This window comes from Fistularia commersonii, chromosome 5 (assembly GCF_037954325.1).
Source record: "Fistularia commersonii isolate RoL2024-O1a breed Wild chromosome 5, RoL_Fcom_v1.0, whole genome shotgun sequence".
NCBI lineage: Eukaryota > Metazoa > Chordata > Actinopteri > Syngnathiformes > Fistulariidae > Fistularia > Fistularia commersonii.
The window spans coordinates 9,407,981-9,423,868 of NC_141288.1; the positions used below are offsets into that span (position 1 = coordinate 9,407,981).

General features: G+C 39.5%; 1 protein-coding gene across 4 annotated transcripts; it reads right to left on the minus strand.

Annotated features, from left to right (window-relative positions):
* Window positions 1-1,343: 1,343 nt before the first annotated feature.
* On the minus strand, window positions 1,344-15,858 carry recql (RecQ helicase-like). 4 transcript variants are annotated; one of them, XM_086146726.1, is made up of 15 exons: window positions 15,812-15,858; window positions 15,175-15,218; window positions 13,464-13,697; window positions 13,002-13,181; window positions 12,631-12,737; window positions 12,235-12,433; window positions 11,956-12,122; window positions 11,244-11,325; window positions 11,004-11,152; window positions 10,749-10,866; window positions 10,530-10,668; window positions 9,771-9,862; window positions 9,111-9,327; window positions 7,758-7,884; window positions 1,344-2,155 (listed from the first exon to the last, which is right to left on the minus strand). In XM_086146726.1, the coding sequence occupies exons 2-15, from the start codon at window positions 15,197-15,199 to the stop codon at window positions 1,496-1,498; spliced, it is 2,496 nt and encodes an 831-aa protein (XP_086002852.1). In that variant the 5' UTR covers window positions 15,200-15,218; window positions 15,812-15,858; the 3' UTR covers window positions 1,344-1,495. The 4 variants fall into 4 exon arrangements, with proteins under 4 accessions (XP_086002852.1, XP_086002851.1, XP_086002853.1 ...); XM_086146725.1 differs by having other exon boundaries at window positions 15,744-15,849; XM_086146727.1 differs by lacking the exon at window positions 15,812-15,858 and adding an exon at window positions 15,606-15,694.
* Between the last annotated feature and the right edge of the window lie 30 nt (window positions 15,859-15,888).

The following is a 15,888-nucleotide window of genomic DNA, read 5'->3' on the forward strand; positions in this document are numbered from 1 at the left end:
ACTTCATTAATAGAATACAAACCAACTTTCTCACAACTGTTCACTCCCAAAACAAGTTAGTGTATTCACGATATGTTACCATATGTACCGGTAGCTCGTACCGGTATTTGCGCCGCATTCATTGAAAACAATGTTTTTTCAACTCCATTTGTTACAGTTCAAAGCTTTTCATAAAACGAAAGCACCAACAAGTACCACCATCTAAATTCATTGATGTTCATGTTACTAGCTAGCACTGTTGCCTTCATTCGCATAGTGACTGTAGAGACGCTTCTACTTGCTGCTCTCGGTTCAACAGCCCACTGTTCAAGTTTGTCATACAACTGTGGCCATCACGCTTTCTTTCCTCGGAATGTCTTCTTTATTTTGCCCAGGTCATCTTGTTGTTTCCTCCATTTCCGTACCATTGATTCATTAATGTTGAATTCTCTCACTGCTGCTCTATTCCCATGTTCTACTGGGTGACTGATTGCCTTGAGTATGAACTCTGCATTGTAAGCGTGTCTCTTGAAAGGTGCCGTTTTGTGGTCTTTATACACACACAAGTGGTGTGGGACTGGAATTCCCCTTTACTGTTTTTTTACCACTGGTACTTTAGCAATGCTCCCTGACAATGGTAGCCATAATTAACCAATATTGATCCATATATAAGGTGCACTGGATTATAAGGCGCACAATCAGTTTTTCATAAAATTAAAGGTTTTTAGGTACGCCTTATTGTGTGGAAAATATGGTAATTTAATAAACGATTTTTGTCTTTTTCATTTTAAGTGGGCCAAATGAGTTATATTAAAAGTAAACTAATGTAAATTGCTGTAATTTGATTCTTTTGATAAGCCATGAAACTTGCTATGATCCCAGGTGTGATACTGGTGTGTGGCCACCACATTCACATCTAATATTGCTCACTGTGGTCCTCCGTATGCTCAGGGAGGTTGTCTGTATGCCCAGACATATGAAAAATTAGAGGGAACATTGGTTTAGTATCAACTTTGTCAGTCAAAGGAATAGAAGATACAGAATAGAATAGAAGATAAGTAAAAGGAAATCAGGTGATCAGTTGGAAGAGCAAACTAATACGGTGTTAGCCCTGTGGCTGACTGTTCATACTGAGAGAAACCATTGAAATGTTGACCATATATCTGTCTTGGTTAATGTACTATTATTATTATCATTGCCATTATTATTGTTATTATTATCTCTTAGATAATAAAAATGTAGAAATAGACAGACAGAATGTAGTGCTGAGCATGCATTCATGAAATCCTTAATAAGTTTTAATGGCAAAACTCAATAGTGACAACAATAATAATGATAATAATAATGAATAATTAAATCTTTTATAAACCAGCCACATGTTAGAGGGTATTTTTCAGTGCCCACAGCAATAAAACTGTGTAAAAAAATTAAATTGGAATCCTTGCAGACTTCTGTGGTATCACTGGTATCACGGGGTATCAGTATGCAGCAAGAGTCTGGCATCCGCAGTGTGACATCACCTGTGGACCAGCCTTCTCCGCCCACTGACTCGGGTCCACAGGTTGCGGGCCGTCTGGCTGATGGTGACCCCACAAGGAAGTCGGAGACTCCTCAGTGGTTCCCTGATGCATGCCAGCACCCCTGTCTCTGCAGGCCGCCCCAGGCATTCCTGGGATATGTAGTTTATTCTCCTGAGCTGTTTGCTGTAGTACTTCCTCAAGTTGCACAGCTCCTCAGCTGCTGTCTCAGAGATGAAGGAGGCCTGGGAAGGGGAGCCCACAGTGGGGAGGGTGGGGCTGTCACCACCTGGAGCTTTAATATCTCCCTCCGTGGCCGTATTCCTTTGGTGTTTCCTTCTCATTCTCTGGGGGGTAGTGGATTTAGGTTTAGAGGGCTGATTGACTGGATATGATGGAGTTATCGCACCCTCAGGATTACCTAAATCATCTATTTTTATTTCAACATCCACCTTGACTATATGTCGGGGCGTGTTGGTGGTCGGTTTATTCACAGCTGCAGCTCTCTCCATTTCATCGACTGGCCTCAAGTCCTGTTTCTTTGATAGGTTTCTGTGTTCTTTCATTTGCTTCTGTTTGGATTTCAGCCTGCAACCGTTGTCCTTGACAACGGGGTTACGGGTCACATTGGTCTTGCTGACTCCGATAGAGGACATGTCCTATAACCGAGAAAATAAGTGTTAGCAGACAGATGTGGAGAGGCGATGCAAGTGCTTACATTGGGAAAGTAGAGAAAAGAGAGATGAAAGATGTGTGATTTTCTTTCCACAGCAAAAATATCTCAAAGAGATTTAGAGAAAGGTATCTAGCGTGTTTTTATTTATTATAAATCAACATCCTAGCAGAGTCAGTTTCGTGACGGATTAGTGATGGCTGAAGCAGGCTGAGCGTCAGAGCAGATGCTGTATAGTGTATTAAAGGCTCGGGCGATGCAGAGGTTTGAGTGTCATTGATATTGATATAACAATAATAAAGTCTTAGTCTATTTCTACTTGCACAGTTCCATCCCTCGGAATCAAACTCAGGTGTGTCTGACTGGTGAGAATGCTGATTCCACCAATCAACTGAGACTTTGCTGAAGGGATCATATTTCAAGTGTTTGTCTGCAATTTGAATACAATCTGACCCAAATCCAGGAAGCACTCAATGTGGGGCTGCACAATTAGTCACAGCTTTGTCATGGTCCCATGTTTGGCCTCCAATGACTAAATGTACTACTGGAATGTTTGTTTATTTTCGTTTTTTGGTATGGTGCTGTCAGATGGAGATGATAAGAGTAAAAATCACAACATAGATACTTTCTATTATTCATGACAAATCTAAAGGGATCGAACCTTTACCCAGACCCTTGTTCAAAAAAAAAAAAAATGTCAGGTTTCTTTTACACATTAGTAAACTGGCTGTCAGAGTGGGTGAGCCAGCACTCTTTTACACACTCCTGTGTTTTCACACTAATGTGTAAGAGAAACATATCAAAATGAGTCAGATGGAGCTTTAAACACCCTTTGGCCAATCAGCGCATAGCAAAGTCTGCGTCACCACCACTCAAAGCAAAACATCACCTACTTTAGGAGTCCAAAAATATCTAACTCGAAAAACTTTGACATTTCAGGTCACTTTGACTATTGGCAGTTACAGTGCAATCCTAAAGGGGCTGAGGTTGAAATGTGCCATTTTGTTTAGATTTTTGGGGGGCGCGATTGTTCGCTTTGTAAACCTGTTTGTTAGACCATCCCAAGTCATTTTGCCGATGAGACACAGCTGACGATTTTCTCACTGATGTAAAGCAAAGCGAGCCAACTGAAGGCGTGAAAACTCTCCTGGAGGTGTCGCACACATAAGCCACCAAGGCATTCCAGGGAGACCTTTAACACTAGAATTATATTGTACGTTCAGGCCCAATGGCATATCGTGGCAGACAATTTAAAATGTAAATGACACTGAATAGAGTCAGAGCCGAAATATCATAATTGTAGCTTGTAAACATTGAAGCTCTGGTTAAACAATTTTCTGACTTCAGATCAACTGCAATATACACTACATGACCAAAAGTATTCGTCTACCCATTCACATAATTGGAATCCGGTGTTCCAATCACTTCCATGGCCACAGGTGTATAAAATCAAGCACCTGGGCATGCAGACTGTTTTTACAAGTATTTGTGAAAGAACGGGTCGCTCTCAGAAGCTCAGTGAATTCCAGCATGGAACTGTGATAGGATGCCACCCGTGTAACAAATCCAGGTGTGAAATTTCCTCCGAAATATTCCACAGCCAAATTTCAGCTGTATTGTAAGAACATAGAACTGTTTGGGAACGACAGCAACTCACCCACAAAGTGGTAGGCCACGTAAACTGACGGAGCAGGGTCAACAGATGCTGAAGCGCATAGTGCGAAGACATCACCAACTTGCTGCAGAGTTAATTGCTACAGACTTCCAAATTTCATGTGGCCATATTAGCTCAAGAACAGTGTGCAGAGGGCTTCATAAAATGGGTTTCCATGAGCAAGCAGCTGCATCCAAGCCACACATCACAAAGTGCAACGCAAAGCATTGGATGCAGTGGTATAAAGCACGCCACCACTGGACTAGAGCAGTGGAGACGCATTCTTTGGAATGACGTATCACACTTCTCCACCTGGCAATCTGATGGACGAGTCTAGGTTTGCCTGTTGCTAGGAGAAAAGTACTTGTCTGACTGCATTGTACCAAGTGTGAAGTTAGCTATAGGAGAGATTATGATGTGGGGTTATTTTTCAGGAGCTAGGTTTGGCCCCTTAGTTCCAGTGAAAGGAATGCTGAAAGCTTCAGCATACCAAGATATTTTGAATACTTCCATGCTCCCAACTTTGTAGGACAGTTTGGAGTAGGCTCCTTCCTTTTCCAACATGACTGTGCACCAGCGCACAAAGCAAAGTCCATAAAGACATGTATGACAGAGTCTGGTGTGGATGAACTTGACTGGCCTGCACAGAGTCCTGACCTCAGCCGGATAGAACACATTTGGGACAAATTAGAGCAGAGACTAAAGACCAGGCCTTCTCCTCCAACACCAGTGTGTGTTCTCACAAATGCACTTCTGGAATAATGGTCAATAATTCCCATAAACACAGTCCTGAACCTTGTGGACAGCCTTCCCATAAGAGTTGAAGCTGTTACAGCTGAAAAGGGTGGACCGACGTCATATTGAACCCAATGTATTAGGAATGGGATGTCTCTTAAGTTTATATGCCAGGTGAGTGAATACTTTTCGACATACAGTGTATTTGACATTTCTCATTTGTGAATATTTCACCAGGTTAAAACATTTCCTAGCAGAACAACATAAAAGATCCTTATGATTTTCACCAAGGTTTTTATTCTTCTCACATTGCAGGGATTCTAAGGTATGCTACATGTGCAGTATATCAATGCTTGAAATGTTAAGAACTGATTGTCTCCTTGTGAATGTGTGTGTTGGTGAAATGTTACCCACTTTCTCATCTTGGACTGATAAACACTTAATTGAGAAAAAAGAATCAGTAGAAGCCAAAAAAAGAATAATAATAATAAAATAACTTTTGCTGCATAAAAATAGAGCATAAAGTAAAGTACTTACTGTATTAGATACTTAATATAAAGTACCTTACTATATTAGGCATTGGACGTGCCATCTTGGTGTTCCTGAGTTGTTGTCATAAGCTGGTGTTTATGTTCTGATATGTTGCCATAATTCTGGGATGTATCATCAAAGCAAGTTAATAACTGACAAAGTGGGTCAGATTTTCAAATTAGAAAAATGACTTGGAAGTCTTTCAAAAACTGTGAGCTAGAAAGGTGAACTGCCAGTCATTCAATTACATGTCACCAATGTCTTTTAAATCACTCAGGCCTGCAGGTTAGTAACTTTAATGATAACATGCTGAAATCAGACATGGCGGATCCAAACATGTTGCCATGACGAAAGTTAGCGCAGCATGATGCCAACAGAAGCAACAATGCAGAGAAAAAAGAAGGATGAACTGTACTTTTTTAACTTGTCCTCTGGATGGGGTTGGAATGGGGGGGAGGGCTATTTGAGGGCAGTCTTGATTTTCTTGGACACAGGGGCATCTCCAGCACTTTGATTTGATCTCTTGCCCTCTTTGGCTTTGCCCTGGACACTCACAGCTCTGACCTGTGGGTCATTGACAACAGGCTTTACCTGAGGGGTAACTACGTGCGTAAACCAGGGGGAGGATAGAAGACATCAAAACGTGGACGTGGACAAGGACAAGGAAAAAAACATTTACTTTAGCAAATAAGCCAAAGCTGAGGATGTTATAACCCCCTCAGCACTCCAGTACATTAAATCTTTTCCAATGCTAAAAATTGGAATTGATACATTTAAACAAAAATCCATGGACTAATTTGGAAGACTTTTCATCATCTATATTGTCGGTTGACCTTATGATATCTGGAGATACATTCATCATAACTGAAGCTAAAAAAAACATTTGCCCATTTACTGTCATTTAACTGGCAATTCATGCACCCAGTGATAGTTTGCTCCTCTCGGATCAGAAAACACATGCAACTATTGTGAAACTGAATGTCTGGCTTCCTGCATCTTTAGGTATTTTCAATTTAGGACTATGACTGAGGAGTTTAAAATCAATCCACTTTGTTCCGAAAAAATTATGCTAACTTTTGTCAAATTACATTTCCACGTATAATCCAGTTCATTGTTAACTACAAATGTTGCACTGGTTTTGCTCTGGCGATCACATTTGCAAACTGAAGTGGAGAATTAAAGGTTGTCCCACAGCGAGTTGTCAATGCAACATGAAAAACTAACTGTTCTTTATATGATCATCTATCAGTATTGGTACTTCAAAAAACTTTTGACAACTTTTGACTTTTGAACCAAAGCCCTTATCTTGTTCTGGTTACACTGATAACACAGGTTTTAATTTTGTGACAATCCATACATACATGAATGTGTTTCATTGTCATTATACAACAATGACACTCAGTTTAGCACTCCCTGTTCAGAGAGTTGGTGAATCGTGACCCTCCAACACAAACCCAGTAGTGGAGTGACAAAAAAAACGAAAAGAAAACCAGCGATGGATGCTACTTGAGCTAATAGTTCATCTATGATTAATCAGGTTAGAGTCACTAATGATCAGCAGATATGTATTGCCATGAAGGTTTCCAAGACTATAAATGTTTTATTATCTACAGACAGTTTAAACATCTAAGCGGCATTTGGATGGGACTTACCTGTGCAGATGGGGGAGGGGAGGAAATACGCAAGAACATTTAAAAATGACAGAGGAAAGACACATCACAGGAGAAAGAAACATATTACAGCAGCTACAAAAACACAACCTTGCAGAATGCAAGAAATGTCACATTAAAAGTTATAAAACACAACACAGGAGAGAGAAATAAATGCAAAGTAGAAAAAACTCCCGGCCAGTAAATCAATGTTGTAGAAACTGCTATTTCCAAACCTTTAATGGCGCATAAAGAATTTCTCATGATTATGTTTATGTTTGGTGGAATGCCAAATCCTGAACAGTTGTTTGATTATCTTTGGTTTTGATACATATAAAGTGAAGACCTGATTGTCCCTATCTATGCACTTTACAGTCATGGCCAAAAGTTTTGAGAATGACATAACCATAGAAACATCTGGCAAACACCTAAAAACCCTGTAGGAACAGACTTTGTGAAAGTGTCATTCTCAAAACTTTTGGCCATGACTGTACATTCAGCACAACCAGTGCTGTACTAAACTGTTCATTTAACTAAACTGTTCATTCAAATGTCTATATAAAACCTGCACTTGGTGAGTATGCAAACTCGAGCTGCACGCAACTGTCAAGATGTCAATCTGCACTTTCTCAACTTGTGAACACAAGCGTTAACATTTAAATTTGCACTCTTTCTTTCTACTAACACATCCTGTTAGTATTGTTTAGATTTCTCTGCACTGTATACATTGCTTTGCATTGTTTACAGCTTGTTGCAATAATATACTTATTATTCATTGTTTGTTTTTTGCAACCTATCTGGCTTCAATGAGAACAGCAAAATGAGAATTTTACTGTCCAGGGAAGCAGATCCCTACTGTCCATGTAACAAGAAACACTCTGAATCTTGACAGCTGAAGTTTTGAGGTTGAGTTGAATTTTGAAAAGGCCCTCATTGTCTAATGGAGTACAGTTGTTCATGCACAACAAAAGAATAACAGAGAAATTAGAGGCCGCAGTGTGCTTGAATCCCTTGCTCACCGTGGAACTGTGTGGTGTTGTCCTCATGTTCATGCTTAGCATGTGAGTTTGGCTCTTCAGCAGAGGAGCCTTGCGGCCCAGCTTTAAGTAGAAGTAGGTGGTGTATGGAGTGAAGCTGAAATCCTCTCTGAAGAGACAAGACAGAAACCCTTTAGTGAGTAAATGAAATAAATTTGAAATAAAAAAAGGCCTGAGCCTTTTTCCCAGGGTCTTCAACCCATAGGAACTACCGCAGTGACTATAATTCTGATAATTTAAAGGCTTTTCTGTATTGTATTCTTTTCCTTTCATTTTTGTCATTTTGGCATATTTTTTTTGTTCTGATAGACCCAATTCAAACAAAGACTATTATGGTCTACTTGCAGCTGCACTTGCCAGCCACATACATGTCCTTGTGCTTAAAACAATTACAGATGTAATAAGGGATCTTTAATAAGCTGAATTGTGAGAGAGTTTTTTCACCCAAGTGACCCAAAAGTGCACAATGTCTCTCTCTCTCTCACACACACACACACACACACACACTTACAAAAATAATAAGATACATAAAAATGACAGGAGCAGGGATATTCCAGCTTCTATCAGACTTCTACCTGTTAAGATGCACGTCATGACTTTGTAAAGCAGCGAGCATAGCAAACAAACATTACCAAAGTGAAGTATTCATCATTTTGATCGTGAAAAGAAAACAAATCTTTTCAGACAAAATAAATGAACTGAACAGAGCTTTGTCACCAGCAAATGAAAACACTGTTAACTATCGATAATTGAAAGAGGCCTAAACGACTGAAGTCAGCACATTTGGAAAAAGTTGCAGGTAAAAAGGTGAGGTGGTAATAATTAAATAGACTTTATTAATCCCTTGCAGGAAATTCCTCTCGGCATTTCACCCATCATAGATGGACCACGAGCAGTAGTCTGCCATCTAGCGGCGCCACGGGAGCAGTCAATGGTTCAGTGTCTTGCTCAACAACACTTTGACACACTAGGAGGAGCAGGGAATCAAACTAGTAATGAGGACGATCACTCTACCCCCTGTATCACTCCACCCCAAAAAGGACGTTGCATTGAACAAGAAACCGCGATCAAGGCAGACAAAAAACAAAAATGTAATTTACTTTGAGACAAATGAAATACTGCATTCTTCCTCCTCAGACAAACCAATTTGGATCAAAAATACTGAAAGCCAATCCCATTGTTCTACAGTCAGTTTCCCCCAAAAATTACAAAGATAAACCAAAACCACAAGTGATCCCAACAAAACATGTTATCAGTCCAGCTAATCCAAATAATACATTTAAATATCAATTTGAAACCAGAATTCATGCAGAAAAAAACAATGTGCTGAGTTACCTGAGGTATCCTTGCAGCAACAGGTGGACAACCACAGCCTCGACCTCCAGCCGTGACATTGTGGTAGTCTGGATCATCTTCCTGCGCTTGGCAGGGCCCTTCCCCATCCACGCCTCCACCAGCTTCAGAGGGGTCAGCTTCTCATCCATGGATGTGGCCAGCTCCACAATCTGCACCACCTGCTTGGCATACTCTGTGATGTCCACGCTGGTATAGTCTGAGGAGGCAAATAGGACTCTTAAGTAACGGCTACCAAAGAGCGCCTGCTATTGTTGGAGCTGCCGGGGAATTTATTCTAGTGCATTCCTTTTAATCTGAATGCTGGATGATGTTCAGATTAATTCACATCCAGCTTGGTAGGCCATAGGAACTTGTTCCCAAAATGATAAAGAGTAATTGTAGAGATTCAGCAAGATATTTTACTTCTTCAAAACAAAAAAGGAGTCCCAAAAGGTGTTTGCACAAGAGATAAATTACTTTTATTGATCTGCTGCTACCAAATAACTATCTTCTATTAGAAATAATGAAGACATTACACATTGAACTGCTTCCTGCTTACATGTTTATGTACTAGCGTAGTGTGGTTGACAGCATGAACTCATCGAATGATATACAATGAATGAGAGTGCAACCACAAGATAAAATTGTTGGCTTTCGAACCTTTTCTATGCCGGCAGGCATCACACATCTGGTTGCAACCTTCATCATCCCACACCTCGTTGAAGTGAAGAGCCATGAGGGAGCGTCGACACCTGTACAAACCAAAGAGCTTCTGTATCTTCTTGATCCTATTCATAACCTTCTACTAGGCTATGGAAGGATTCGCCCGATGCCAAGTGATAGGACTCACTGGAGGTGAATGAAGTACTGCATATATTAGACAATTGAGGTATACTTTTTTGCTCAGTATCATCTTTACTTAAGCCAACCAGTACCAGATAGGAAAATGTGTACAAAAATTTTACCAAAATATTTTTGCCAAAATATTTTTACCAAAAATTTTTGGTATGGGTTGCGTCACTCAAGGCCTGTTTGGTGGCCAAGCGTTTCATCTTATCTTTGTACAAACCTAATTTTCAAGTCACGTCTTCATGATTAGATATTCATCCTGCTTTTTCAGGTATGCTTAAAAATTTCAAGGTTTCACCTCAAAAATTTAAGGTTGTTTTTTTTTTTTTTATTGCATTGATTTGCATAATTTTATTCCTGACGTTTTGTGATACTGTTCATTTTAGTATCAATGTTTTCATTTGTCCATTTTTGTTTGCAAAAACATTCACTTTCATTATTGTGTGAATTACATTTCAATTTTCGTTCATGTATGGCAAAAGTTTGGGCACTGTCTTATCAAATCATGCATAACATTCATTCATTATTTTAGAAACAAATCATGTGTATTTGTTGAGCTTTGCATGTTACCTGTCGACATTCTGGCAGTAATCCACCATCTGCTGCAGCTTTTGTTGGCCAACCTTCTCCATCACCACCATGGTGCTGATCCTGAAGATGTCGGAAAAGCCAAAGTAGACGATGCAATCTGCTGGGCAGTCATCTCGTCCTAGTCATAAAGTTAGATGTGAAGATTTACGTATTGGTATCAACCAGTGTCATGTAAAGATGAAAAGCAGAATCATCTACCTGCCCGTCCACTCTCTTGGTAGTAGTTCTCAATGGATTTGCTGATGGTGTGATGGATGACGAACCGCACATCAGATTTGTCAATGCCCATGCCAAACGCCACTGTCGCTACCACAACCTACATGGCCACACAGTGATACATCCACATAGGTAATAACTTTAGGAATTTTACTTTACTTTGGCCATTCAAACTATTGAGCTTACAGTTTAGCTTATTGATCTTTGCAACAGTTTAGTGAATCACTGGACACAGACCTTGATTTTGCCAGAGGACCATTTTCGGTGAATCCGGGACTTGTCATCAGGGTCCATATTAGCATGGTACGCATGCGCCAGGATGTCTCTGTTCTGCAGCTCTGATGACACTGACTCTGCATCCTTCTGAGAGAACACGTACACGATGCCTGCAAAGTACAATCACAGATAGAAAAACACTCTGTTAATATCAGTATCACATTTCATCTGGAGGCTCATTTGACTTCTTTACCACAGTACCAGACTGGTCTTTATATCTGCTCTTGATCAGTGATGAGATGTCATCTATTGCTGCATTGTTGTCAGAATCTTTAACACGAACCTAGAAAACAAGGGTTAGTTATTTTCTCAAGGAATCATAGGCAGTAATTATAAAGACAGCACGTCATGTTGTGTACATGACATTTAAACATTTCAGAGTATCTGATAAATTACACAAAGTTCCACAACATAGAGAAGACAGATATAACATTGCTCCACATTTGCTGAAACTTTCATGCAACTGCAGCATGATGTGAATAGAACATCTTGGACTAAACACCCACTTTAAACTCTTTATTCTGATACAGATACTAAAAGATATCGGAGGTAAAAACAAAAATATTCAAAATATTGGGAATGGACCTAAGACACATTTATATCAAACATATATCAATTAATAAAAAAAATCATGATTAATGTCATACAAATTTTACACCTTTGCACTGCATGATATTATCTATTTACCCCGAAAGATATTAGTTTTTAGGTTAGATGGAAAAGGTTCATTCACTGTGGTAACCCCAGAAGGGAGTAGCCAATACGAAAAGAAGAAGAAGCTAAAGATATAATTTTTCATTATGGTGTTAGAGATAATTACTGGTTAAAAACAGTGTTTGTTTATTAAGATGGTAAAGATCAAAACATGCACAACGTGTGACACATGAGCCCATTTGTGCTTGATAGATACCACCTCATAATATAGATTGGTGCGGTTGAAGGAGGCTGTGAGTGTGATCGGCTGAGACACACACAGAATCTTCTCGCAGTCCTTGAGGACACTGCTGGTTGCTGTGGCTGTTAATCCCAGCAGTGGGACTTTGGGGTACTGCCTCTTCAAGATGCCTAGCAGGTTATAATCTGCGCGGGGATACACAGCTATGTTAGCTTTGGCACTCGCAGACATATCACATCTTCTGAAGTCTGAGGTCAAATCCTTTGACTCTGAATAATGTATTTAAGAAACCTTCACCTGGTCTGAAGTCATGACCCCAATGGCTGCAACAGTGTACCTCGTCTACAGCAATGCGACTGAGCAGGTTTGCGTTGTAGGCTTTCTCCAGGCGAGACATAAACAGTTTGCTCTTTGCTATCTTTTCTGGAGTCACATACAACAGCTTGAAGGGAGACTCAGGATCAGTCATACCAGCCATGACTGTTTTTGAGTGTTCCTATGAACACATTGATAATATTACATACAGTTGTAAAAGATCAAGATCACCTAGCAATAGCAAAATAGCTATACCACAATCAAATTTTAATAGGAAGAGTTGAATTTTGTTTTCTATTACCGGTAGTTTAAAATTAGGCCACTGATGAATTCTATTTTGGCCATCAAATTTCAGTGTCAAATTTAGCCAGTAATTACCTTGCTGCTGGAAGCGTTGAGCATCACTGCCGATACAGACACAGAGTTTAGGTACATGATCTGATCTTCCATCAGGGACACCAAGGGAGTCACAACCAGAGTAAAACCTACCTCGATCGTGCACGCATACACATACACATACACACACAAAAACACAAAGAAAGACATTACAAAAGACGGGAGTGAATACTAGTGTGCACTCACAACACACAGAATTACATTTTAGGAAAGTGGCACATGTGCAGTAACTAGAAAGATGAAGATTTCAAGCATCACTGTGTGTTTGTTTGTACATGTGTGTGTGTGTGTGTGTGTGTGTTTGTGCATGCATGCATATGCATGTGTGTGTGTGTTTGTCTGTCAAGGTGTACCATTTGAGCAGATGGCAGGCAGTTGGTAGCAGAGACTCTTTCCTCTGCCAGTGGGCATCACCACGAAGAGATCCTTCGCTGCTAGCGTCAGGTTGATGGCCCTCAGCTGCAGCGGCCTGAACGTGGATAGCTGGAAAGACTTTTTCAGGTGCTGTGCCACTTCTTTGGACCATGGGAAATCTGTCCAAAACACAGAGAAACATGGTTAACGGCCCAGCTGTAACACACTCACAGTACTACGACTCAGTGCTGGAATTGATGGATACTATGTCATGTAAAAAAAAAAAACACACACCAAATAAAAATGTCTTTTTTTTCCTTTGATTGAATATACGGTAAAACAAAATGAGACCGACTGTCTATCATGTACAGTTATGGTGTGCTGATAAAAAAGTGAATAAAATGGATCACATTTTAAACCAACTGTCTGATCGATAACTTCATACATGGCTGCTGACAGACCTGTTCCATCGTAGCGTTGCATCTCCTGCTTGCTGAGCACAGGCTGATGACCTGATGTCTTGGAGGAGGATGTCGATGCTGTGGAAGGCTGCACAGCATCACAGGAGTCCTCAAGCTGGCAAAGCAGCAATTTCTTTTGAGAAGTCAGCTCTTCCTGCTTCTGCAGGAGTGCAGTGATCTGCAACTCTACTGACTCCAGTTCCAGCTCTATGGACTCCAGCTCTGCCTGCACATCTGTACAGGACATACCAGGAACACTGTCAGTGGAATACACTGGTGAAGTTGTGTTAAAAGTTGTCTTAGCTAACAGATTTTTCACTACATACATTTCTCATACAACAAGTTTGTTAATTGTTTATTCATTACTTTTATCTACACACATCTGAATTGAGTCATGTTAATGCTCTGAATAAAGATAACACCACACCTTAAAAAAGTGAGTGATTCACTTCTATACTACTACTACTCGGTGTACTTGGAACTTAGGACTTGGAACAATGCCACTTGCTATAAAAGTGGAATTTGATATGCGATCTTCCCAATTTAGCCAGATATTGTGAATATCACAATTAAAAATGTGTAAGTATTTAATGAGGATATCTTTCAATCAACGGTCATGTCAAATTGTAACCTAATCGAACAGGAACATCATTTTCAAATTTTGTGAGGTGAACTTTTTTTTTCCAAATATAATAGGTCATAAAGTTAGCTGATAATCATGGGTCACAATAAAAAAGGATTCATGTATTATCTATTATTTTTAATTATGGTTGAGATTAAAACCTCAAGATTGGAGTTTTAGACATCAGATTATAAACCAGCCACAACAATGTAAAGGATTACATGTTTGGAAAATGCTGGATTTTGGCCTGTTAACACACAACTAAGACAGAAGAGTTTCAACATTAGGTATCATAACTCTGGAAACGAAATTGTTCCTTCATATATTACACTGACACTGATGTCTGAACATAAAGTCAACGTCTAGACAATGTTGATGTCCAGCTTGAGATGCAGATACAGTAAACTGCTCAGGTTTTTAACTTGCTTATTATTAATCATTTTTACTGTCAGTCAAAGTATACTGATATCTGTAAGAAAAAGAAAAAATCATTCAGACTTTCATGAGTACATATCAGTACTGCAAGTACACACGTTAAAACACAGAGGGGATTTCTTTTTTTTTCAACTGCCAGAAAATAAATTCTCTGTGGAATAATCCTGACTGTGTGAAGTCGGACCAGAAGGTCTCACACCTACTGAATTACTTATTCATTGAGGCTGACACCTCAATTTAATGACCGCTTCCTCCAATTATCACCACTTACCCTGTGGGACTTTGTGGCGGTCTGTCAGTCACCACAGTATATACCATGTATGAAGTTTGGCTATTTTATTTTCAATGGCTATATTTCTCCATAAACTACTGAGTTGTATGGCAGTGTTTGTTGTTTTGATAAAGATCAAATGTCATCGAAAAAACGTCTGGATTTTTTTCCAATTAAAAATCATAATTATTGCAATATAAAAAGAAATCTGGACAATTAATTGTTAAAACTTTGCGTTAGCTTAATTTATATAAAAGCCTTATTGCAATGAATTATAATGATAGGAAATACATCACCTAAATTGTGAATAAATCATTCCTTTTATTTGAATGCTTAGGGAAAATGCTTTTAAATACAACAGCAGCTTAGACTTGAATACTCACCGATGCTTTGCCGAATATCATCCATTGCGTCTGGGATGACTCCTCTTTGATACATATATATATATACAAAAGGAAGACAGAAATTGAAAAAGACAACAATTAAGACAGGAAATATAAGTGTACGTGATTATACACATGTGGCACTTCAACACGGCGCCGAACCTTAACTCAAACACAGTAAACTTTTCATCCACGCATTACAATAAATACTGAGCTGATTAGGAGTTCATATAAACCATTTCCTAATATAAACATTTTGTATCCCGGACATGAACTGATCAAGTTCGGACAAAAAAAGAGGAAAATCTTGCAAGAATCTAAGAACTGCTCTCCATTTACTATCGAAAAATTATGACACTAAACCTTCTTTCAAATAGCCAGTAGCTATCAATTAGCCGAGCCTCCTTGGCGAAACACCTGTTTCAACTAACCGTTAGCTGTTAGCTTGTGTCTTCTGAATCAAATTAAAGAATTTTAGAGTGATGCTAAGTATCTGGGATCTACTGCCTCGTGTTGTAGATTTCTTCACTGTCAATGTGTCGACTGATAAAACACGTGGCGCTACTTACTTTCTCTTTTGGTGAGGTGCGGCGAAAGTTCTAGAGAACCATATAATACGGAAACTCTTAAGTCTCACCTCTTCGACGCTAAACCCACTTCACGGTTGCTATGGATAGAGTCATACGTCCATGAATAAACTGAGCAGGGACAGGA